Below are 24,295 nucleotides of genomic sequence, written 5' to 3' on the forward strand. Positions count from 1 at the left end.
GTAATGTATATGACGGTCTCTATCGACCTCATCGTAGAAGCGTACAACAGTAAATAAATAAATTCTAAAACATTTTACCCCGCTTGAAAGGAAAAAAAAAATGAAGATCAATGATTAATTTGTGTGACTCGAACGTGTTCTTCTTGCTGGCAGGACAATGATAACTGAGTTGTCAGATACCTCGCTTCCTACTTAAGTAAATCCATCATGGTTCAATTCTCGGCAGGAGAGAGCGAAGGGCCAAAACTTGGAGTTTTCACAAGTGGGAAACATGTTGGAAGTTGCCGAGTTGGTGGGTTTTCTCTGGTTTTTTTTTTTATTTACTTATTTATTTAGTTGAGTCTTTGATTTAGGTAGTTCCCATAAGGCTATGGAACATGTCATTTGTACATGAATTTGTGTAGAAAAAACTGAAATATACATATGCAACAAAACAATATGAACATCACTTTAAGATAACATCTTTCAGAATTTTTTTTTTACATTTAAATTTGACGTCGTCCGGGCCTGCGGCCCCTTTGAGCCCGATATGACACCGCCCAACCACCGTTTCAGTTCAAACCTCCCGCTCGTGCGTGCGTGTGTGCGTGTGTGTCTAGCCCGGCAAGAGGGCGCTTAGCTGCAGTGCGCCGCACCCCTAATTTGCTACGTTTTAATATTATTTGTAAACCCTTTTTGTTTTCATTCGTCTTTGCCCCAGTGTTGTGCAATTTACTTGTGTTTTCTGTAATTTAAATAGGTTACCTTAAATAACTATAGACGTTGCCCGGGCGGACCCGAACAGGCACGGACTTGGACGAGGATAGGAATGCTTTTATATGAATTATCATTAAATAAGTAAATAGTAACAAACTTTCCATTGTCAGTAATTTTTATATATTTTTAATGTTTATCTGTAATTTACTCAACTTTCGCCGGGGCACGGAGTCGTAGAATACAGTAACGGTAATTGTGTTGGCGCGAAGGGCGCCATGTTGCCACCTGCGAGCGATGAGCTCACCCCAGTCCATCTTCATCACTGACCGAGAGCAGACGCGCCAGCACCCCGGGGACCTCAACCTTTGTTCATCACTGACCAAGTAATTTCTGTATCGTTAATTCTTTTTAAATCGCTTTCGTTCGTCATCCTCGGGGCAGCTCTCGGTCAGCGGGCTGTTTAATTAATTAATTGTCTCAGTCGAGTTTTTTTTCATCACCGTGTAATAAGTATACTTTGCAGCATGGCCACGTGTGTGGACCATGCCCTCACCTAAACCGATTCGTGCCTCAGGCTTTTTAACCGTGTAATGTGTAACGTGTAACGGGCGTGTAGAGAGACGTGTTAGTGAAATTAAATCTGGAGAATAAATATAAAGTGAGTACTTATTTAATCACGTGGTGAGTGAGTCTAGGAGTGTGGCGTGCCCGACGCCTAGAGCGGGCCAGGTCTGGGTAGCTAGGATAGAAAGGGCTGGTAACTCGTCCCCACTTGGGCTACGTCACGCCCTGAGTGAGAGACTCCGCCGGGTCCACGTGCCCTTCCACGTGGTGGCGCCCATAGTTAACATCTCGAAATCACCGGCAATGCGCGATCAGCCCTCAAATGGCGCCCAAGAGCGTGGGGCGAGTTACATCTTCCGCGAAAACCAGACCTGTACGAGCGTGTGAGATAGGCGGTTGTTACGCGGAGCGCGCGGAACTAAAGTTCGCGCTGGAACTATTGTTCGCGCGGAGCGCATAGCGGGACTCTGGCGCGCCAGCCACGTGATCAGCCAAGCGCACGCTTCCAGGAATCCGCGCACAAACAACGGACTCCGAGCGCAGTAAGTAACACAGTGCTGATGTGTTCGTGAGGACTGTTCGTGTGCAGAGTACCACGTGCGTAGACATGTATCCGTATCCGGACGAGTGTATCGGGTGTTACTTTCCCCGCCCGAGTTGGGACTTGCATGGCAGGACCGCCGCCGGATACGAGTGTGGCTACTGTACGGAGTACCGCATACACGGCGTGACGAAATGTGGAGCTAGGTCGTGTCCCGGAGGTAGTAGCGAGGGATACCGCTGCCAGGAATGTGCCGGCCTGTGGCATCGTGGCTGTATCGGCGAACGTGAATGGACCGTACTGCGCAAGTTTTTTACCTTCACGTGCGCACGGTGCACTGCCTACCTAGCCACCCAGGCGCAGTACGAGGCAGAGACGCTGGAAAATCCTCCACGACACGCCTCGACGCTTCCCGAAACGCCGACGCCGCTCACGCCGACACCGACTCCGATCACGCCGACACCACTCACGCCGAAAAAGACGCCGCTCACGCCGACGCCAACCACGCCGGAAAAGACGCTGCTCGACTCGCCGACGCAGCCCGTGCCAAGGACGCCGCCCGTTGCCGGAACGTCACCGCCGCACCAAGCCGACTCCTCACGCACGACGCCGACCCCAGCACCACGAAGGTACGTCCTGACGTCACCCGCACCGCCACGTGTTACGTTACCGACGCCTACCGCTCTGACAAAGACGCCCGTCGTCCTGACGCCCACGCCCGTCGTCCCGACGCCGACGGCCGCCGTCCCGACGCCCGCCGTGCCGACGCTCATCGACTTGACGTCTCCCGACACAAGTCCGATCCCGCCGCCGCCTGCCACACTGCGTTTCGTCGACCCGACGCCACTTATCCCGACTCCGACGCTCGCCGTCCCGACGCCGACAATTCCGCTCCCACCTCCTGTCCTGGAGCCGCCAACCTCGGCACCTCTCGTCGACCTGACGTCTCCCGACGCTGGTCCTAACGCATCATCGCCAGCAAGACCTCGTTTCGCCGACCTGACGCCACTCATCCCGACTATGATGACGCCTGACTCGCCGAAGCCAACCGAGCGACGCCCGACAACGACCGTCCCGCCGCAGTCTGCGACGCCGTCCAGCACCCGCCTCGTGTCGGAGACACCTCCCGACGCCGGAATGACCTCGCCACCGCACCGAACCGCCGTCCCGACGCCACCAAGGTCATTTCCGGCGAAACCCGCATCGTCTCCGCCACACGACTCGCCACGGACGCCTCCAGACTCGACGCCGACGCTTCGTGTCACCCTGTCGCCACCACCTGGCTTCGACGTCATCATGCCGTCGTCACCGCCACCAGAGTGCGCAGTAGCAAACAGGACGCTTTGCGACACGATGTCCAGGGCCCTGACGCCGAGACGCCTGAGCGCCGCCCCGCCGCCTGGGTTCGCTCCTCTGTGCCCGCCCGGATTCGCCCCGCTGTGCCCGCCTGGCTTCGAAGCACAGCCAGTTGATCATGCCCGAGTGAGACAGACGCGCGCGACGCCGACACTGACGCCGCCTCCATGCCCACCTGACGCGACGCCCGGAACGACCGAGACGCCACGACGCCCGATTCCGACGCCGATCGCCGCAGTACCGGAACACCGGTCAAGTGCCCTGCCGCACGAGACGCCACCCAAATGTCGCAAGTTGGCAACATTGGGACGCCGCACCGTGAAGAATCGCCTGAGCTCCCTGCGTCCGCCTGTCGCGATGCAGGTCGACGCCACGACGCCGGGACGCCCGACCGTCCCACCACCGAACGTGACCACCACCCGGACTTCGACACCTGTCACCCGTCTGTCACGACGGGCCGCGAAGCGCCCGCCTGTCGGCGAGGCTGAGCCGGGCCGTGCCGAGCGCCGCCCGCGCTTGCTGCCCGCCTGCCACGAGCCGCCTGACCTTGGCCGCCGCCGCCCCTGCCGGCCGGCGCCCTGGCCACCGCCGCGCTGTCACACGCAGCAGCAGCAGCCGCCGCAGCCGCAGCTGACGCAGATTTGGGGCTCGGGACAACTGGTGGGTCACCACCCACAAGGTTAGTTAGTCAGCGCCCATTCTGTCCGTGTGTATCGTCCTCCATAGTGTAAATATTGCTCAACTGTCATTTTGTAAACATTGCTCGCCGCCATCATGTAAACATTGCTCGCCCTTCCATCGTGTAAACATTGCTTGTCCGTCCGTCATGTCAACATTGCCACCTGCCCGCACAAACATAAACATCAACATTGCCACGTGGGAGTGCGCGACGTAAACACCACAGGCAACGCCCCCCAACCATCTGTCAAACGGCGCTGTCATATCGGCCTACTTTCGGAGGGGGCAATTGACGTCGTCCGGGCCTGCGGCCCCTTTGAGCCCGATATGACACCGCCCAACCACCGTTTCAGTTCAAACCTCCCGCTCGTGCGTGCGTGTGTGCGTGTGTGTCTAGCCCGGCAAGAGGGCGCTTAGCTGCAGTGCGCCGCACCCCTAATTTGCTACGTTTTAATATTATTTGTAAACCCTTTTTGTTTTCATTCGTCTTTGCCCCAGTGTTGTGCAATTTACTTGTGTTTTCTGTAATTTAAATAGGTTACCTTAAATAACTATAGACGTTGCCCGGGCGGACCCGAACAGGCACGGACTTGGACGAGGATAGGAATGCTTTTATATGAATTATCATTAAATAAGTAAATAGTAACAAACTTTCCATTGTCAGTAATTTTTATATATTTTTAATGTTTATCTGTAATTTACTCAACTTTCGCCGGGGCACGGAGTCGTAGAATACAGTAACGGTAATTGTGTTGGCGCGAAGGGCGCCATGTTGCCACCTGCGAGCGATGAGCTCACCCCAGTCCATCTTCATCACTGACCGAGAGCAGACGCGCCAGCACCCCGGGGACCTCAACCTTTGTTCATCACTGACCAAGTAATTTCTGTATCGTTAATTCTTTTTAAATCGCTTTCGTTCGTCATCCTCGGGGCAGCTCTCGGTCAGCGGGCTGTTTAATTAATTAATTGTCTCAGTCGAGTTTTTTTTCATCACCGTGTAATAAGTATACTTTGCAGCATGGCCACGTGTGTGGACCATGCCCTCACCTAAACCGATTCGTGCCTCAGGCTTTTTAACCGTGTAATGTGTAACGTGTAACGGGCGTGTAGAGAGACGTGTTAGTGAAATTAAATCTGGAGAATAAATATAAAGTGAGTACTTATTTAATCACGTGGTGAGTGAGTCTAGGAGTGTGGCGTGCCCGACGCCTAGAGCGGGCCAGGTCTGGGTAGCTAGGATAGAAAGGGCTGGTAACTCGTCCCCACTTGGGCTACGTCACGCCCTGAGTGAGAGACTCCGCCGGGTCCACGTGCCCTTCCACGTGGTGGCGCCCATAGTTAACATCTCGAAATCACCGGCAATGCGCGATCAGCCCTCAAATTATACAGACGTTGATGTATGCACTAAAAACAAGTATGATAAACAATGACTAAAATACTATGAAAACTGAGCATGACTTAGGATATTGATAGTGCCCCAGTACACACTTCCCCACTCCTGGCCATCCCCCCCCATTGCTCCATCTTCATCTCATCACCCCTCATCATCTCTAATGAACTAGAGCGAAGTGGTGTAGTGGTGAGACGCCATATTCACATTCCCCAAAACCCAGTGCGGATGTCCTGAATTAGGTTTCCCGTAGTTTCAGAAATCACTCGTGCGCAGTGCGTGCTCCTTGCAAAGATTGAAGACTCCGATTACGAAAGGCGTGGAAAGAGAACACCGATACATTTTTTTTCGACTACGAAGAATGTAGAATGAGAAAACTGATACCTTTTTTACGACTACGAAGAATGCAGAATGAGAAAACTGATACCTATTTACGAAGAATGTGGAAAGAGAAAACTGATACCTTTTTACGCTGGTGATGACGGCACGGAGGATGTGTAACCTGTAACGAGAACGCTGATACCTTTTTGCTTCCTGGGACCGCTACTGCTCTAGCTGATACAGGAGTATTAGCTACTTGTAACCAGTACATTACTGTATCCAGGGTTCAACCCCCCCCCCCCCCCTTTAGCATCAAATTTGTAATTAATTTCTTATTCATCACTCAAACAAATTTCATATTAAAATTAATAAAAATTTTACCATTACAATATTTAAATTTAAGTACCGAAAACTGCTAAAATAGCACTATTTTACACCTTAAAATCCAAATTTTACCGGGGGAGGACCCCCAGACTACCCGCTTTAATACGGGGGGGGGGGGGGGGGCATGCTTCTTAACACCCCCCATACACAAATCCTGGCTACGCCACTGACTGTATCAGGAACTGTTTGGAACAGATACCGACAATTGCTGCAACAACCCACCTCTACTCTATCGCCGGCAGGATGATGGACCGGCCCGAGATGCGGGCCCTGGTGCCCGTGTGGTCGGCGGCCACCGACGCCCTGCTCGACGGCCACCTGCCGTCCAAGCTGGCGTTCCGGGGCCGCCTCGATGTCACGGACAAGACGCGGGAGGGCTTCTACGTGCCGCGCCACGCGGAGAGGCGGTTCCCCGTGCTGGAGGAGCTGCTGGAGGACCGCACCTGCCCCGTGCGCCCCGTGTACGTGTGCTACTTCGAGCGGGCCGCCCCTCCCGAGCCGCCTCCCCCGCCCGAGCAGCCGGCCGACAGGAGCTCAGGTGCGTGCAGGTCTCAGTTACAGTCAGGGACGTTGGAACGTTTTCATGAGTGGGGGGGCGAAAAGATGTATCACACTTACCTCAGTCCTAGAGTGGGGGGTCCGGAAAAATTTGGAATTTTAGATGCAAAATTGTGCTATTTAATGAGTTTCCGAACCAAAATATTAAATATACCATTCCAAGAATTTGATGACGTAGTATGTATTAAATACTACCCTGACAGTAGATGTAGTACAATTTAAATAAAATACCATCTAGGAATTTGCAATCATTTTACAGTATATTGACAATCATAAATTTGATTTTCTTATCAATGTGATCACCAATGCAATGTTTGTAACTACTGGTTGAGAAAAATACTACTAGGACCAAACATTTATTCTGGGAAAAGGAGGGGGGCGAAATGAAACTCTCCCCCCCCCCCCCCACGCATAACAGCACGGGGGCGACTCGCCCCGTTCCTGGTTACAGTGGGAACTTATCAGCACAAATCCTATTGGAGTAGAATCTCTTCATGCCCACACATTTAGGACCATGCTGGATTATTGAATGTCAAAATATTTTCTCGGAAATATCAAAAAAAAAAATGTCCATAAAAGAATGGCCCACTTACAAATTTTAACAGTATCGACTGTAAGCGTTGTAGAGTTTTGGTTCAAGGCCACAATCAAAGAGTAACTTGAAACAGTTTCAGATAAGCGCACGCGCGAGTACTGCTTCATTGTTTTCTCGCTCGCAGTGCCACCTATGCAACATGGCAACTCCTGAGAGTAAAGCGTTTTGTGTTCTGCAATACACTAAGAGTGAATCTGAGATTTCATTTTGAAGTGAGTTTCGTTTGTACTAGAGTGGTTGAACGTCGAAGTCCCTGACCGTTGGATTGGCCGTAATGGTCGAGATGAAAGAGCTCTTTTTCGCTGACTTCCATGTCACCTGGCTTAACGCAATGCAATTTTTTCCTTTGCGGCTTTATAAAAAATTGTGTCTACATCCCTACACTATCAAATAATTTGCCAGAGTTGAGACACAGAACTGAAGAGGCTATTGCTTCCATTACTCCGGATGTGTTAACCAAAGTGAAGGAAGAATTGAAATTTAGGTTGGATGTGTGACATATAACTAAAGGTTTTTAGGGTGGACATTTAAATGAATTAAAGGAATTTCAATGGTCAGAGTCACAGACACGTACGTTCGCCTACAGTAATTTGCGGTTTTTTGCGTACATGTCCCACAAACAGGTCGCAAGTCAGTCCAAAACAACAACAAGAAGGCTGCCAGCAGCCAGGGCCAAGAAGAAGTGAAGATGTCCCCTCCAGAAGACCGCAGTATCTACTTGACTGATCCTTACCTACCTGAGTACCTTCAGCAGCTGCAGAAGACACTGACAATACCTAAGTAATTATACACAGAGTACTTCTTTGATCATAATACCTATCATAATTCTTAAATATTTCCAGTTCCGTTAATTTTTAAGAACAAAATTTTTGGCCTGAGGGGAAAAAATAGCTTTTAGTAGTTGCATCATTTCAACTGTCCTAAGAGTGTTTACATGTTTAAATTAAAATTGTAGATGGATAGAATCTCAATTAGTAATTTATGTGATTATTTTACTATTATTTTACTCTTATCATTACCTATCATTACCCCACTGGTGCTCCAGGTAGATTAATGTAGGTACTAACAAACATTTTTAACTGCGTAATGCCATTACAGGATGTTTAGCAAAACCAACAAACCATATTCTCAGACATCTACAGGTCTCATATAATTGTTTTGTGCACAAAACATTTATTCATATACAAACCAACCAATATAAATTCTTGCAAAACTTCGTAACACTGACATGGCTTTGCCTTAATATGTTGGCACCTTTATTAATTTTGAATGTGATCATGTTTTCCCATGTAACACTCTTGTATCAGCAACAAAGAAGTCGTTAGATTAATTAAATGTCACTGTAATTCCTTAAAATAATTTCTGTTGGGAAAAAAAAACACTAGACATTGTTTAGGAAACATTACTACTTATATTTGGCAAGTTCTTTCCAATAGTTCACAATATAAAAGGTCAAGGCACGAAGAATATATGTAGGTCTGACCACATAAAATATATACATGAACGATTGGCCTGGCAGAAGTAGAATCGCATTAGGATTTGCACAAACGCACCTATTCGAAGTATTGGAGCAAATTCAATGCCACATGTTGGGCATCAAGTGAATAGAGCACCTGGGAATGTGTCCTCGCAGGCGTGCGGTGGACCACCCAATAAGATGGGTTGAAAGGAACAGGGAAGTAAGCGGATCTCTGTGAACTGTTCCAGGGAGCCGCAGGACGCGAGTGCGAACAGGATCGAAGAGAGGGCCAGGATCGTGGCACAGTTCGTTGCCGACCAGATGAGCGGCAGAGACCCCGAAGAAGCGTGCGATGCGCGCCAACTGGAGTTGCATCTGTACCAGCTAAAGGTCCCAGCGCCCACTTGTTTGGAGATGCAGTCCGAATAAGACCACTAGTGAAATATATCAGACTCTATTTTCAAAAACTGGGTGTCCAGTAAAAATCCACACCAAATTATTTTGAATTCTCCAAGTTTTTTTTTAAATAATTCTTCACCAAACTAAACAAGTAATACTTCTTGAAAATAAACAATCATAATTTTTACACTCTTCCTAACATAGCCATGGCCAACAATGTTGTTGTGGATTCTTTAAAGTCGTGACTAAAATGTCAACAAGAGTCAATTGCAGGAACGATTAAAAAAGTTGCATGTTATGAACATTTATTAATGAAAAAAAAAAACAATAATAAATCCCCCCGCAGTAGCGTCAGCGAGTTTCCCGAACTCGGACCGACTCCGGCGCAGAGGTTTATAACGGCCTGACGCGCTCTTGGAGCCCACGAGGACTGTCGTGCTGTGCAGGTGTTCCTGGAAACAAACGTGATCCCGCTGGGCCACCTGCGGGTGGGCACGCACTTGGAGCGCGCGGTGCTGTTCAAGGTGCTCGCGGACCGGCTGGGACTGCCGTGCGCGCTGGTCCGGGGCCCGTACGGCCGATCCTGGGTGGAGGTCGCCGTGCCACAGGGCGACAACGTCGATGGTGAAGGCACGTAAAAGACACGGTTTGGCGTGAACAGGCCTGGTTTGCGGGTTTCGGCCGCACTTAGAGTTTGAAGAAATACTCTCCAAATTTTCAGTTCCAGTCGGTACCCTGAAAATGGTGACTGCACAGTTGACAATAAGTCCGACATTATTTCTACAAACTTGGCGCTGCTGAAACCCACGAACCAAGCAGATTCAGATGCTGGTCCCGAAAGCCTGCAGACTATGGTTCTCACCAAGTGAAATGGTTTTTTTTCAGTTGGCCTGCTGGCACTACCAACGAGGTTGCTCAGACCTAACCACATTGTTGACCTCATGTACAACGTTGGGCAGTTGCTACCACTCCACACGTATGAAGCAGACGTTTATATTGGAAAACCAACATCGAGAAACTTAAATGCATGCATAACAAAAAGTCATGAATCAACACTCGATCAAAAAACTTGAATTTTAACAAATACAGAGTAAAGGTACTTTAACACCAAAAATAATTTGATTGCCTGGTTAATGGTAGTAAGAAATATACGTGTATTATTAAAATTTTAGTGCTTAAATTACAATGATGTAAATAAGCTAACACATTAGCCTTGTTCAGTGAATGTTAGTTAGTGATGTAAGCTGTAAGGTATGTGAATGTATTCAAATATAATTTTCTTCTCTTAAAATATTGTTTGTGGCTACTGTGTATGAACACATCTCATAGAAAAACCATTCAGATATGTGGAGCTTGTTATATTAATATTTTGTGGTATGTCATAAAAACGCTTACAGCCAACAAACCAAAGCAAAAAATGAGTACATACTCACAAGATGGAACTTACAGAAAGACATCTAATCTCCAACATCAAACATTAATGTAGGCAACAGTTTAAAACTTACTCATTGCATGGATCCAAACATGAGCTGTAAGCTTGTATTACATGGGTTTTAGTGCCCACAAGATGACCACATATAGAAAATATCACAAACCTTTAATTTAACAATGTAGTTTATTGAAAACCAAATTTGTGTAGTTAGGTCATTAGACGATAACACAAAACTACAGAGAATGTGGATATTAGGATAAGAAGTTAATCCTTGTCAATGATAAGAAACCATCCCAGTATTTTCCCGTAGTGATTTTGGGAATTCACAACAAACTAATCTCATAATGACCGGGCAGATGTTCTGATGTATATTTGTATTTGTGACAGTATTTTTGTTGTATTTATTGTTGTTTAACTTTATTTAATTTTTTACCCTCTTGACTGTTTTGAGAATAATATATTAAAATTTAGGCTGGGTTCACAATTAAAACACATAAGCCAGTGCATAGCAGGACATGCACATGACTGTGCAAAAGACCTGTGACAATTGTAATATTACTGTTAATTTCAGCCAATTAAATTTAGCAATGTATCCGACAACTGTTGGCAGTGTTAGTAACTATATTAACTACTAAATGATTATTCCGTGACATCTGACCAGCAATTTTTAGGCACAGTTTTTCAACATACAAATAAATAAGAGTTATATAAAATTTTTAGTTAGCCATTCTAACCATGAATCTTTTTTTGACGTGACGTCTAATAAATCGATGAACGCCGGCTGCACGCACGAAAAAGTGTCCCACTACGGATGTGTCCTGTTTGCTCATTCTACGCATGCGTGGCATCTCTCTTCATGCTCATTGTACGCAAACGTGGCATCTCTCTTCCACTCAATTGGAAAAACCATTGATTTGACTTTTCAATCCTATTTTCGTCGTTTGAATTATTCATATTATGTAATTTAATGATCGTCCACCAATTTTCAGCACAATCGGTACGGTTATTTAAAAGTAATGTTGAATATTCAAATATGTTTTGAACCAACAATGGTGTTTTACAGTTACACATAATAATTCAAATTACACCCGGGATCTTTTGCACGTTTTAAAAAATATTGTAACACATTATAAATACGTTTGGTGTATTTGGGATGCGTATTTGTTATAAAATCGTGTTAAAAAAACGAAATAATATTATTCCCCTACTGTGAACAAAAATTTTTATAAATATGTATATAACATCTGAAAATATTACTTTTCAAGTATGGCCTTGTGGGCGTGCGGTTATCATCGCTAACTTACAATCTGCGAATTTTTTTTTTGTACTTGTAAAAATAAATACGGCGCACACAACATTTCAAAAGTAATTAATATATTTGAATTAATGAATGCAAATAAAAGTAAATTTATTAATTAAATTGTACATTTCATTTCACTCCTTCTTTGTATCCATACAAAATAGTGATAATTCAATACAAATGATTCAATTTTATTCATAAAAGTATGCAGAGGTAGATTTTATCATACAAAAGATAGAAAAGTTAAAAAAAAATTTCTTCCTCAAAGAATATAATATTTTTAATGCCTAAATGGTTTGGTTGCAAAAACCTATTACGGCTCAGTCTCAGGCCGAATATGATATTTCTTTTTCTTCTGGATCAATCATTCCATCAATGTTTTGTTATGACGTCACGTTTAAACTATCGTCCGTAAACCGATTTTACAGACAACCAATTTTTTTTTTTTACAATTTTTGCTAGTGACTTATAAGTAATATCATTAATTTATTTTTAAAGCAAGTTTTACTCCTGATCATTGTAATAGCTCGACAATTTCTTGCTACAATATGATTGATAATTGATACTTGTTAACAGTTCTCTAGTCCCGCCAAAACGGCTTCCTTCTCTACTCTTATTGGTTGTTGCGCATGCGTCCGTAACAGAAATAAAATATATTCGTTTCCCTGCTGTGCACATTACCTGTTTCCCATGCACATGAACATCCTATGTGCTATGCGCTATTGTGAATCAGTAGGTTCGAAAACATGGCGGTCAAATCTTGAGCGCACTACATACTGTTACTGTTATTTTTTTCAATTGTGCACTCTAGTTTAACCATGGAGTATTCACACGAGCAGTGTCTGGCCCCAACGCACGAAGACGGCCCTAAAATGCGGCTCTCCCCGGGGAGTAGCACCTGTCGCACGTTCACGTTGATTCTGGAGGTCCTCAGGTAACGACCGAACGAACTCCAAAACGATTCGTCCGAGCACTTTCCGAGCAGACCCACATCAGTCCCTGGGCACGGAGTGTCCGTCTGCACCGTGGCAGCATCTCCGTCAGCGCTCTCGGGCCCCGCCCCGAGCCACGGCGTCGCCCTCGCGGGCAGGATCCGGGGCACTCCGTGGTAGCAGAGCCTGCTCGGGCCGGACATTATCACCACGTCGCCACTCTCCACCAAGATGGCCGACGGCTTCTCGTCCACTGTGGGTCCACCGAGCAAGAATATAGCACTCTGCCCGAAACTGCAACCACAACATTGACACAAACTTAAGAGTTACAGTGATGTTCAACTGACTATAAGAACTTTGTTTTATTCTAATTTTCACTTCTATAAAAATTTAATGAGGGAATTTATTTCCCTCCTAAGATATTTGAAATCTGTTATTTTGTAAGAATAGAAACCGGCAATGCCATGCTCCAGTAACACGCTAGAAGACATTTTATATGCATTTTCTTAACAGAGTAAGCTACTTGCATTTGGTTACTCCATAATACACAAAAAGTAATGTAGCACAAATTAAAACTACACCATCACTATTTGATTAAAAAAAAAGTATTTTTAATTATCTACCACAATATACTACAATTTTAATACCTAAGAATATTTGTGGAAAAGTTTTTATTTTCTCTACACAAACACTTAAAATACATGGCTCATCTTACATTCCACAGCGTTGTATTTCGATAAATGTCATATCTACCAATATTTTTTAATATTAATTATAGGTACCTATGCACATGACATATGTCAACTCTGTCTCGCCGTGTGGCATAACTTATCGCGTCATCGTGTACAGTCTCAGTAAGCATGCACTCGCTTCACTGCACAGTTATGAATGCACGCACCAATTGAAGCAATAATGCTGCATGTAACTATCGCACAAATTGCGTTTCTGTGTAATAAAAAGTTTACATGTTTGTTTGAACTCCAAGGCGCCTTTATTTTTATTATATTTTTTTGTTATCTGATCTAAATCGGTCCGGGTTATTCGGGGATATGAATTAATGGAGGCACACTTAAAGAAGTCCTACTGTATAACAGCCAGGGCCATCGAAAGGGAGGACTAAGGGGAAGGGGGGAAGCAAAGTTCCCAGGGCCCAAGCAACAGAGGGGCCCTGGTTGAGTTTAGAGATTTTTTTTAATGCTGGGTTTACTCTGATAAGATGAAAATGACAAATGTATTGTTAATAGATACCATACGAAACCTTACAAGTACACCTGCATCTCGAAGTAACGCTTCTTTTTTTACATTAATTTATAATTTTTATTTCCATGCATTCTCAATGGCAACAGCACGAATTAATAAAGCAACAAATTACAAATGTGATAACTCAACAATATTTTGCTCTTTTACCTAATAGCTATTTGCTTCCTTCATCACATATTTATTTTCTACAACAGCCAATGTTTATATTCTGCCATCTCGCATGTCAGCAGTAGCTCTGGAAATAAAAGCCAAAAGCATTCTAGCCTATTTTACCACGTGCCTACTAGGATGTGCTCGTGACAAATCATGGCAGACATATTTTGTAAATATCACAGTCGAGAATTACGTTAATAGGTTAAATTATCTTTATAATAATATAAAATGTTCACTTTATGCTTTTAAATCTTATCAGAACTGAACTATATCTACTATATTAATAACACTATTATTTTGTAACTCATAAATGTTGTTAGCACCTACTTATCAATGTAATGCCCAAGCCCTATTATGTAAACAATGCTGAATGCGAATTTTTAAAGTTTAATTTTACTTTTTTTTAAATCTCAAAATGATATGCAAATTTTTTTTAATGAACTTCATATGTATTTAGAAATATATAAGTATTGTAAATTAATTTTCCTGTAGTAGTGTCTTAATTAAAATGGTAGTCAGCAAGTACACATACCTTATTGGAAAACAAATTATTTTGATTGACATACTCTCTTATGGAAAAATTATTTGATTAGCGCTGTTTTGATTAGCGATCTGTTTTCCTGGAACAAATTAGCGTGTTACTTCAAGGGGCGATATGCACAGATCAAGTTTACATGTATAACAGTAATGTTTACAGAATTTAGATATTTTTTTTTAACTGTGGGGTTTGACAAGTTGTGCATTAAACAATAGGGAGGGGGCCCGGGCCCTTAGTTTCTGTCGATGGCCCTGATAACAGCATCCACCAAGAAGTACGAATGCCTCAACCAGCGGCCAGTCACCTGAACGACAGCAGCGGGGCTTCTCGATTGGCTTCCGAGTGGTCGGTGTGCCCCGAAAGCGTGGAGTCCATGTGGTAGAAGTTCACAATGGCGGCTTGCGCTGCGAACCCGCCGAGTCCCGCGGCCTTAGCCACAAACTCGCACAGCGAGCTCAGGTCCAGGGGGAACGTGTCTCGAGCATCTTCGCTGTACACCTGCGAGTGAGAAGACACCGCAGGTACCAGAGACTGCCTCGCCCAAACAGCAGGGCACGAGTCAACACACAAACACCACCTTGCCTTCAACTGGGTTCGATTCCCAGGGAGAGTCGAGTGTTGTACTGACAGCCTAGAGCCCTGGCGGGGCACCTGGCTAGCCAAAGATGTTCCGTCGTGGAACGAAGGCTCAAGCACAGCACACAATGACTCTGTGGCATTAAGGGAGAATTACCACAATGCTAAAAAGTTCCCGTTGTTGGTTGAGGAAAAGCTATTTACCTAGGTGGCTACTGAGCCACCTCCTTGAAATAAAACAACAAGGGTCACTGGTGACTGTAGTTTAATACTCGCTGGGCTTTGCTTTACACACACACGCTCATAAAAAATTTCATAAATTAACATAGTACACGTATAAACAAAATGCCACTAAGGATACTCTAGAAGTGTCATCACTGCAGCTTCGTTTCAATAGCACGTGCTGCTGGAGTCAGTCAGCGATGTTAATTTGTTAAAAGTAACTGGGGTAAGGCTCGGTGGTAGCTGGAGCCAAGAGTCTTTGTTGGTGGCTGCAATGTTGTTGAACATTCCCAGTATATGTAACACAGTTAAATTTAATTAAATACAGACTTCAAAGTCAGCCAGGATCGTAAGTTTCTATCCCGTGGTCCAGCGGGTGGGTTAAGCCTGAACACCAATCATGGCGGTAAAATAAAAAAGGTTAGATAGGAAATTATAGTTACCAACAGAGAGACTGTACTAAGTTAACAGCAGTTGATGGACATCCACAGGATTACATTGCCCTGTTACAATAAACCATTTACACATAATTTCAAATCTTGCTTAGAATTCAAACCAAAACAACATTTTATTCATTATTAGCTGGCAAATTTACCTGTTTCTAAGATACATATTATGGAGCTTTTGAGATTGTAAAATGTGTTACAGTTTACAATATTGATGATTTCCCATATTTACAGGCTAACTCATCAACATTAACAATAAATGTAAAGAATGTTTTTTTTTGATGTGACGTCTAATAAATCGATGAACGCCGGCTGCAAGCACAAAAAAGTGTCCCGTTACGCACATTGTTCCGTTACGCTCATTGTACGCTTGCGCCACATCTATCTCTCTTCCACTCGATTGGCCTATGCGTCCGAGGAGAAGAAAGACAGCGGCAGCACACAACTTACATCTACACGTGAACTGTTTCATCGACTGGTTATAAAGTGAAGTGATAATGTGGTTTTCATTGCTTATTACAACAACAATTTCGGCAATAAATGTTAATTATTCTTGCATTTTAAAAATCTGATTACAAGTATAATTTCAAGTATTTATTCTTTTATTATTAAAATAAAAATGATTCAAATTTATTCATAAAAGTATGCAATCATTTCATCAATGTTTTGTTATGACGTCACGTTAAACTATCGTCCGTAAACCGACTTTACAGACAACCAATTTGTTTTTAGAAAGATAGTCACTTGGGATGTGACAAACAACAAAAGGACGCCTAGTCATCAGTAACATCATTCTTTTAGAGAAACTAAGGATCAATAGAAATTGTCATTATCTTATATTTTACTAAAAAAAAATTAATGCTCCAATACTACCATTCTCCTATTACAAATAATTGTTTCTTAAATTGAATTACTCTCTCTCTATCTCTCTCTCTCTCTCTCTCTCTCTCTCTCTCTCTCTATATATATATATATATATATATATATATATATATATATATATATATATATATATATATATATATATATATATATATGTCCCATCTCTAAATATATTGTCATATTTTCAGTTTTTGAATAAGGAAATGTTTAAAGAAAACAAAGTTTATTTTAAGGACAAAAGGTATAATTCGAGTAATTTTGAGAAAGAATAAGTATAATGGTATTTCTGAATCTTTTTAAATAGTTAAAGTAACACTCTTTCCTATGGTTTATATATATATATATATATATATATATATATATATATATATATATATATATAATCTTTTATAGACACCAAGGATCTATAGAAAAGTTCAACTTAGAATCGAGGGCATCTTAGATATTAATTAAAAGAACTAATGCACCAGTACCTTATACTTCTATAGAAACTAAGAATCAATACAAAGGTTAATCCTATAATCCAGTGTGTCTTAAAATCAAGTAAATATGACTTTAATTTTTATTTTAAAAAAATTTTAAAAATTTATATCCAAGAATAATAACTATTTTGATGAAATCTAACTGAGGAATAATACCTTTGTGTCCCAGTTATGGTGGTAGCCTAAAGTTGCCCATCTTAATTTCTTCAGCAGCAACTCATCCACTTCTCCATTCCTAACACGTAAATTTAATATGTTATTGATACATTACTTATCACAAAACTCTAGCCAAATACAAATACAAGACTAGTATATACAAGTATTTTTTGGTGTATTAAGAAACATAAGTTACCTATCCATTTTTATTTTTTACTCTTTTCAATATCACTGGACATATAAATTAACAAAAAACCATGACTTTTTATACATTTTTTATATACATACTTATTTTTCTTATTATTAGGTACTGCACATGTAAAGTAAAGGTATGAATTTGGGGAGAATCCAAGAAGAGAACTAAGAGTAACTTATACAATGTACTACATTTTTACTTCTCCCTAAAACACTGATAATTATTATATATATACATATATATATTATATATATATACATACACACACAGGTACATACATACACACACACAAACAAACACACACACATGTACACAGATTGTAAAAAATGTTGCAGCATGTTGCATAATATTTTTGGTGAAAAGCAATTCACACTTTGTGCATCAATGTTTCTTACATGCTTTGTGTGCGGTAAATTAATAAGTGGTGTACAATTAATGTTTCAATTTGCCATTTAGGTCAATAAACCAATTACATGCTTTAGTTAGCACTTGATTCCCAAATCCTAATTGACAAATATAAAAAAAAATTCAAAATTGTTTATTAAAGTTTTACAATTCGCTGGGTTGTTTGAATTCAAATTCTCAAAAAGTTTAAAAAACTATCTCACCTATGACATCTCTCCCACCAATCACCATCTGGCTCAACATCTCCGTGAGCATCGAGGTTCAGTCTGTTTGGTTTGCGAGTGTAGTCTTGCAAGCATCGGCTGACCCAGTACCTCTGGCCTACAGTTGTGAATGGATTCACTATGAAGATCAGACCTGCCACACATAAGCACAACTAGATATTGTATTTAATGTCTCCCATATTATAGCACATTCACTCTTTCCTTTGTTCAGATACATAATCACAGAGAACGAAAAACACTAACACATTACACAGTAGGTAAGTGTTTATAAACTTTGCAATAAATGAAAGAGTTGCTAGGATAACAAAACCCACCAAACACAGTAAAACTACAGTTCTTGATAAAATATGCTCGTCGAAAGACATTAACCCTACAACTTTTAATGTAAAACTACCTATATAAAGAATTTTCTTCATTGAGCTTCTTTTCATTCACAATGTTTTTCATGACAATGTGTGAAAATCTAAATAATTCAATATCACTATACAACATTTTATTAAGAGAAAACGTACTGAGGATAAGTTAACTACTACTAAGAACAGTAATTTATTTTATTAAATAGCATATTTACTATATTTAGTAAATTTAAGTCATCTTTTATGTGTACGTTGTATAAATTTTTTCAATAAACTACCTATAGCAGCTCACTTTGCAAGTTACAGTCATTAAAAAGAAAAAAGATTGTACAAATGGTCTATTATATACCTTTTTACAATTTCAATGAATTTTTTTTGCCATTGATACAGCTATAATGTTTAAATGATTGTATTCCATTGTATTTTCATGCGGAGGCAGCTCCAGGGTCGGACAAACCGGGCCCCAAGCCGGCCCTTCTATTGTTTATCAGTCTCTTGTACCAGTATCTGTCAGCTGTCGAGTAAGTTTTCTGGTTTTTATGTGTTTTGTGTTTATGTGTGTCATAGTTGTCACTTTGTCTTGTAGTGATGTATTGTCCCTTAGGCTACTTGCACACACACACACCGATTTTGGACGGCCGGTAAAATATTGGTCAATATTTTACCGGTGGAGTGCTGCTTACACACACGCCAGACTTTTACTGGTCAAACGAGCAGTTGTTTGGTTATCGTGGTCGAGTTAAGTTGATTCCAAAAAATAATTAATGAATCCCAAACGAGTTGTTGTAATGTGGTTGCTGTACCGTCGTATCAAGGACCGTAGGATTAAGCGGAAATACTGGATTCATCCAATTAACCAAAGTAGGGAACACATGGGAACATTCTACAACCTTTTTGAAGAACTTCGGCGTGATGGGAGTAAATATTTTAACTTCTTCAGAATGCCTGCAGCATCATTTGATGAACTTCACGACAAGCTGAAAAATTAAATCCAACGCCAGAATACTAAAATGAGAAATTCCATTCCATCACAAGAAAGGCTTGCTCTTACGTTAAGGTAAGTAAAAAAATATATACCTGATAGTTTTGTAATGAAAGTGCTGGATGTACTCATTAAATAAATACAGACATGTGCACTTATTTTCAATTATTTACTTAAAAATAGAAAGTTCTTTAACATTAAAGTATCACATTTTGTTTTTAAAGTGTACAACTCAATATTTTTTTAACATATGTTATGTAAAACCTGTATAGCAAAAATTATGGGGAACAAATAAACTAACATGTTATTTATTTCTATTAATATTTTTTTTTGCTATTTATTGTACATTGAAGATAAAAAAAACATAATAGAAGTGCATATAAAAGTAAAAATATAGCCCACGTATGAACTCAAAACACATCTGTTCATCTTGGAAACTTAGCCTAATCATAAACTTTACTTTTTATATTACTAAAAAGCAAATTAACTCAATTTTAACTAAGAAAAATCGTAGGTGTTATCTGTAGACACGGAAGCAGATGGGGAAGGGCTCTCCGCAGGGTAATTATCTGGAGATGTGGTTGCCGAAGATTGGCCAAATTGTTGATTGAACTGTGCAGTGGTTTGTTCTCGCTGAGAACTCAGGTGTCTTACTTTTCGAAGAGCATGCTTGCTGGTTGTTTGTATTGGAGTAATTGTGGTGTTGTGGATTATGGAACTGATGAGTTTGGGGAAATGGTGCTTGGAAGTTGTTACTTGAGATGAATTGGTTTGAGTATGACAGTTGAGTATGGGGAAACGATGGAGGCTGTGGAAGGGGATAATATTGATGGTAATAGGAATGTGTTTTCGGTAGTAGAGGTTTTTCAGTTTTTTTGTCATTGATGTTTGAAATTACTTGAAGAACACCCATTTGAAATTTGAGAACTTCACTGTCGTTAAATTTGTTTAGGTGGGGTATAAGTCCTTGGAAGAATAACATGTGGGTACTGGGTGTTGGTTGTTCTAAGGCTTTCAACATTTTTAGTTCAACTTCATCCAGGCGGCGGCATTTTCTATGGCCTGTATTGTTTTCATTGCTGTTGCCTTCTTTACGGTTTTGTAGGCCTTCGATTTCCTACACAAATGATTGTTGAGGCTGCACATAATAAGCATCTTCGTAATCATTGATAATACTATCTTCTAAACTTTCTGTAACTTCCCTGGACTGGAAAAGTTTATTCAAAAACTGCATTTGGTCAGCGTAGATGTATTTTTTAATGTTAGGTGCGCCGCCTCCACTTTTCTTGCATTCTTTCAGCTTTCTCTTTGATTTTGCAAATGCATCGCGAAGATTGCCCCACCTCTTTGTTACTGCATTTCCTGAAACAATGAAAAACAAACTACAGTCAACTCCGATTACCCGAGTGCAGATGAATCGGGTTGCGGATTAAATCCAAATTGCGGGAGTCTTACTAAATAATAGTTGCATAAGTTAAATGCAAATTCGAAATCTTTATGTTAGGAACTTAATCAGCATGTCGTTAAGTGTATACTAATGTAGATGGGTTAGAAAACTAAAGAAAGTCATAAATTCTTACACCACTATTTTATTTTTCCCATGGGATATTGCTACTAAATTGAAACAGGTAATTTTTTTCAGGTATTTTGCAAGTGGGTGCACCTTTACCGATCTACATTACTACTTCAGAATTGGAATTTCTACTGCAAGGAAGATAGTAAAAGAAGTATGCGAAGCTATTTGGTCAGTAATGAAGAGAGAATGTATACCTGAACTTTCCGAAGATAAATTTGAATCAATTGCTTCTGGTTCTGATTTTGAAAAAAATGCAAAATTTTCCACATTGCATAGGTGCTGTCGATGGCAAGCACGTTCGCATAATTTGCCCAACAAAAAGTGGATCCATGTATTTTAACTACAAAGACTATTACTCTGTAGTATTAATGGCACTAGCAGATTCAAAATACTGATTTGTGTATGTTAACGTTGGAAGCTTTGGCAAAGATTGCGATCCCTCCATTTTCAAGCAATCTACTCTTTGGCAATCGGTATTGACAAACTTATTACAGTCACCCGAAAAAATACTTACCGGGAACAGAATCTCCGAAAGTTCCCTACTACTTTGTTGGAGATGAAGCATTTGGGCTTCACAGACATTTGATGTGGCCATACGGTGGAACGTATTTAACACTAGAAAAGAGGATATTCAATTATTTGTTTGTGTGGAGCTAGGCGTCATGTCGAGTGTGCTTTTGGAATAATGAGCAACAAATGGCGTATCTTCCACAGGCCTATAAACGTAGATCCTGATTTTGCAGTTGATATTATAAAAGCGTGTGTAGTTCTTCACAATTTTGTTTGTGACCGGGACGGATAGTTACCCGAGGATGCTACAACAATCACTGGACTGGAAGATTTGCCAAGAGAGCCCACACCACAAGGTGGTCTTCAAGCTAACAATGTTCGAAACATATTAAGCAAATATTTTGTTTCAACTTTTGGGGCAGTTCCCTGGCAAATGAGTAAGATATGAGTAATACGAAAGCTAGGTTACTCTTGATGATTGCAGTAGTAACTTAAGGGCACCCTGACGACCGTATGATGCAATGTTAACTATTTGTTAAGTATCTGTAAATAGCGAATAGAGATAGAGCTCCAAACATTTTTACTGTAAAGGAAATTTAATTTACATGTGGGTGTTATTAATACAACTTTTTCAAGGTTGCTTATGTCCAATATGTCAAATTGAAGGGAGTCATTTTTACGTTACTTATATTCTGTTTTTATTTACTTCTACCTTCTAACTTTTGAATCTAATTTACTTAAAAAGTACGTACAGTTTTAAATAACAAATATTACGATATGCTATGATTATCAGACACACGCCAAGACTCTGAAGAAATATAAAATATGTAAAAAAACTTATAATGATTATAAATACTTTAGGTTTGGGTACCCTTAAATTATTTTTAACATGAGCTACAACAAGTATTTTTATTTGCACAATATTGTATGACAAATATTGTAGACATGATATTATAAAGAACTAATTAAGTATGACTTATAGTATACTACTTATTGAATACATTTTTTTTCTTTTGCTCTCCATTTCCTCAAAACCTTCATTCAGTTTGCAGCAAACCTGTCTCCATGCATCTCTAGTCGCATTTCTATCTTTGAACGTGTCCAAAGTTTTGTCCCACAAAACTGGTCTTCCTTCCACTAGCGAAATAAGTATATCATTGTCTATATCCTAATCCATTGCAAACGTATACAAAACTCACTGCCGAATCACTATTTTATATTTTAGTCCTATACGCGCAAAGTCAACTGTATGGCGAGAAGGCACAGCGAGAACTGAGGGAGGATGGCTGGTGAATAATCAGTGAGTGTGCAAGCTCCGGTCTGAACACGCGCGCCACTCTATTCCCGGCGCCCGTGGTCCACAGTGGCAGTGGCCGGCTGCTAACCGGCTTTTTTCCGGTGCCGGTCCATGGTTGGCCAGTGTGCAAGCTCCAATGCCCTCCAAAGTTTCACTACTGGAATGTGGACGGCTGATATTTTACCGGCCGTCCAAAATTGGTGTATGTGCAAGTAGCCTTAGCAGGTGGTGCCTGCATGTAGATGGTGGCCACATTGTATGTCGTGCCTACATGTTGTAGTGCCTACCTGCATGTGGTGCCTGCCTCATATATGTTGTCCTTAGTATATTCCCATTTGTGTTGAGCCTACCCAAAAGTTATTATATTCACTGTTGTCATGTTACACTGTCTTGTATACCTATATTTTCTGTTAAATGTTAAATGCAGTTATATACATCGAATTTGTCAGTTATAAATATTAAGACGTTCTGTAGTCTTTATGTTTTGTATTAATCATGGACAAGATAAAATGCATGTTATGTCAAATGGGTCAGTAAAACAATTATAACAATGTATCCAGTGATTCATCTGTTAAGAGGTAATTCACTAGGGTGAAAGAATTCTTACACAGGAATTCAACAGTACGGACCGTTAATATGGCAAATTTTTTTATAACTCAATAAGTACCATCCTAGAATATTACAAAAACCAGAATTACCTGGATTTGTAGATAATTCACAGATATTCCATTCTGTAACTGATTTCAGCCCCAATGAACGTGGTAACGTAGATGAAGCCTTCGGATCAAACGCAGCAATTATTCTTTTCTGAAAATAAAAATTTTTGGGTGTAAAATGAGATGGATTAATTTTCAATTAGTACTAAATGTAAAGTAAAAAAAAATAATAAAAAATGACTTACTTGTTCCGTAAAACTTTCTTTTATATTTATTATAGCTGATAATTCTGGATTGGGATGTTTACTTTTATAATATTTAAAATCAGCCTTGAACATCTGATTACGAGTTAACGAATAGTGTTAGGTTATATTTACAAAATTCGTGCCACGCGCCTGCCTGTTTACTTTTACATTGCTAGCAACATCATACAACATTTTTTAAAAATATTTTATACATCGACAAAATTTGCTATGAAATTCTTAAAACAAATATGTGTAGAAAATTGTAATTAAAATTTAGTAACTAACAACATCAAAATGAAGCACTATATCTTATTATTTCTGTAAACTTCGAACGCTTGGGAGGAAAAAAAAATCTCGATACTCACTTCTGATCGCACTTCATTTGTTTTATCTTTCCGTATGTCTTGTCAGCTGACTGATACTGGTAGTGGGTTAATGTGCTTTTGATTTTGTTAAATTACGGTTGAAAATGTCTAACAAAGATCGACTGCCTATATTTCCTTCAAGAGGGTAATATATTTGGATTTA

At 41.0% G+C, this 24,295-nt stretch overlaps 3 protein-coding genes across 4 annotated transcripts in view; 2 read left to right on the top strand and 1 right to left on the bottom strand.

Moving 5' to 3' along the window:
- LOC134528309 (armadillo repeat-containing protein 3) lies at positions 1-10,232 on the top strand. Of its 2 annotated transcripts, XM_063361820.1 has the most exons (6): positions 1-292; positions 6,173-6,468; positions 7,707-7,863; positions 8,791-8,932; positions 9,388-9,571; positions 9,827-10,232. In XM_063361820.1, exons 2-6 carry the CDS (start codon positions 6,174-6,176, stop codon positions 10,012-10,014), a joined length of 966 nt encoding a protein of 321 aa, XP_063217890.1. In that variant the 5' UTR covers positions 1-292; position 6,173; the 3' UTR covers positions 10,015-10,232. The 2 variants fall into 2 exon arrangements, with proteins under 2 accessions (XP_063217890.1, XP_063217892.1); XM_063361822.1 differs by having other exon boundaries at positions 22-292; positions 9,388-10,232.
- On the bottom strand, positions 10,145-24,156 carry LOC134528308 (nucleic acid dioxygenase ALKBH1). Its single transcript, XM_063361819.1, has 6 exons — positions 23,768-24,156; positions 23,565-23,673; positions 18,125-18,278; positions 17,321-17,399; positions 14,861-15,054; positions 10,145-12,899 (listed from the first exon to the last, which is right to left on the bottom strand). Exons 1-6 carry the CDS (start codon positions 23,858-23,860, stop codon positions 12,443-12,445), a joined length of 1,086 nt encoding a protein of 361 aa, XP_063217889.1. The 5' UTR covers positions 23,861-24,156; the 3' UTR covers positions 10,145-12,442.
- The window catches only part of LOC134528310 (V-type proton ATPase subunit D 1-like), a 15,205-nt gene continuing 15,034 nt past the window's right edge, over positions 24,125-24,295 (top strand). Inside the window, exon 1 of the mRNA XM_063361823.1 lies at positions 24,125-24,277. Within this exon, the coding sequence (XP_063217893.1) occupies positions 24,237-24,277 (41 nt within the window). The 5' untranslated portion in view covers positions 24,125-24,236. The remainder of the gene's footprint in view (positions 24,278-24,295) is intronic.

This window comes from Bacillus rossius, chromosome 1, assembly GCF_032445375.1.
Source record: "Bacillus rossius redtenbacheri isolate Brsri chromosome 1, Brsri_v3, whole genome shotgun sequence".
Lineage (NCBI taxonomy): Eukaryota > Metazoa > Arthropoda > Insecta > Phasmatodea > Bacillidae > Bacillus > Bacillus rossius.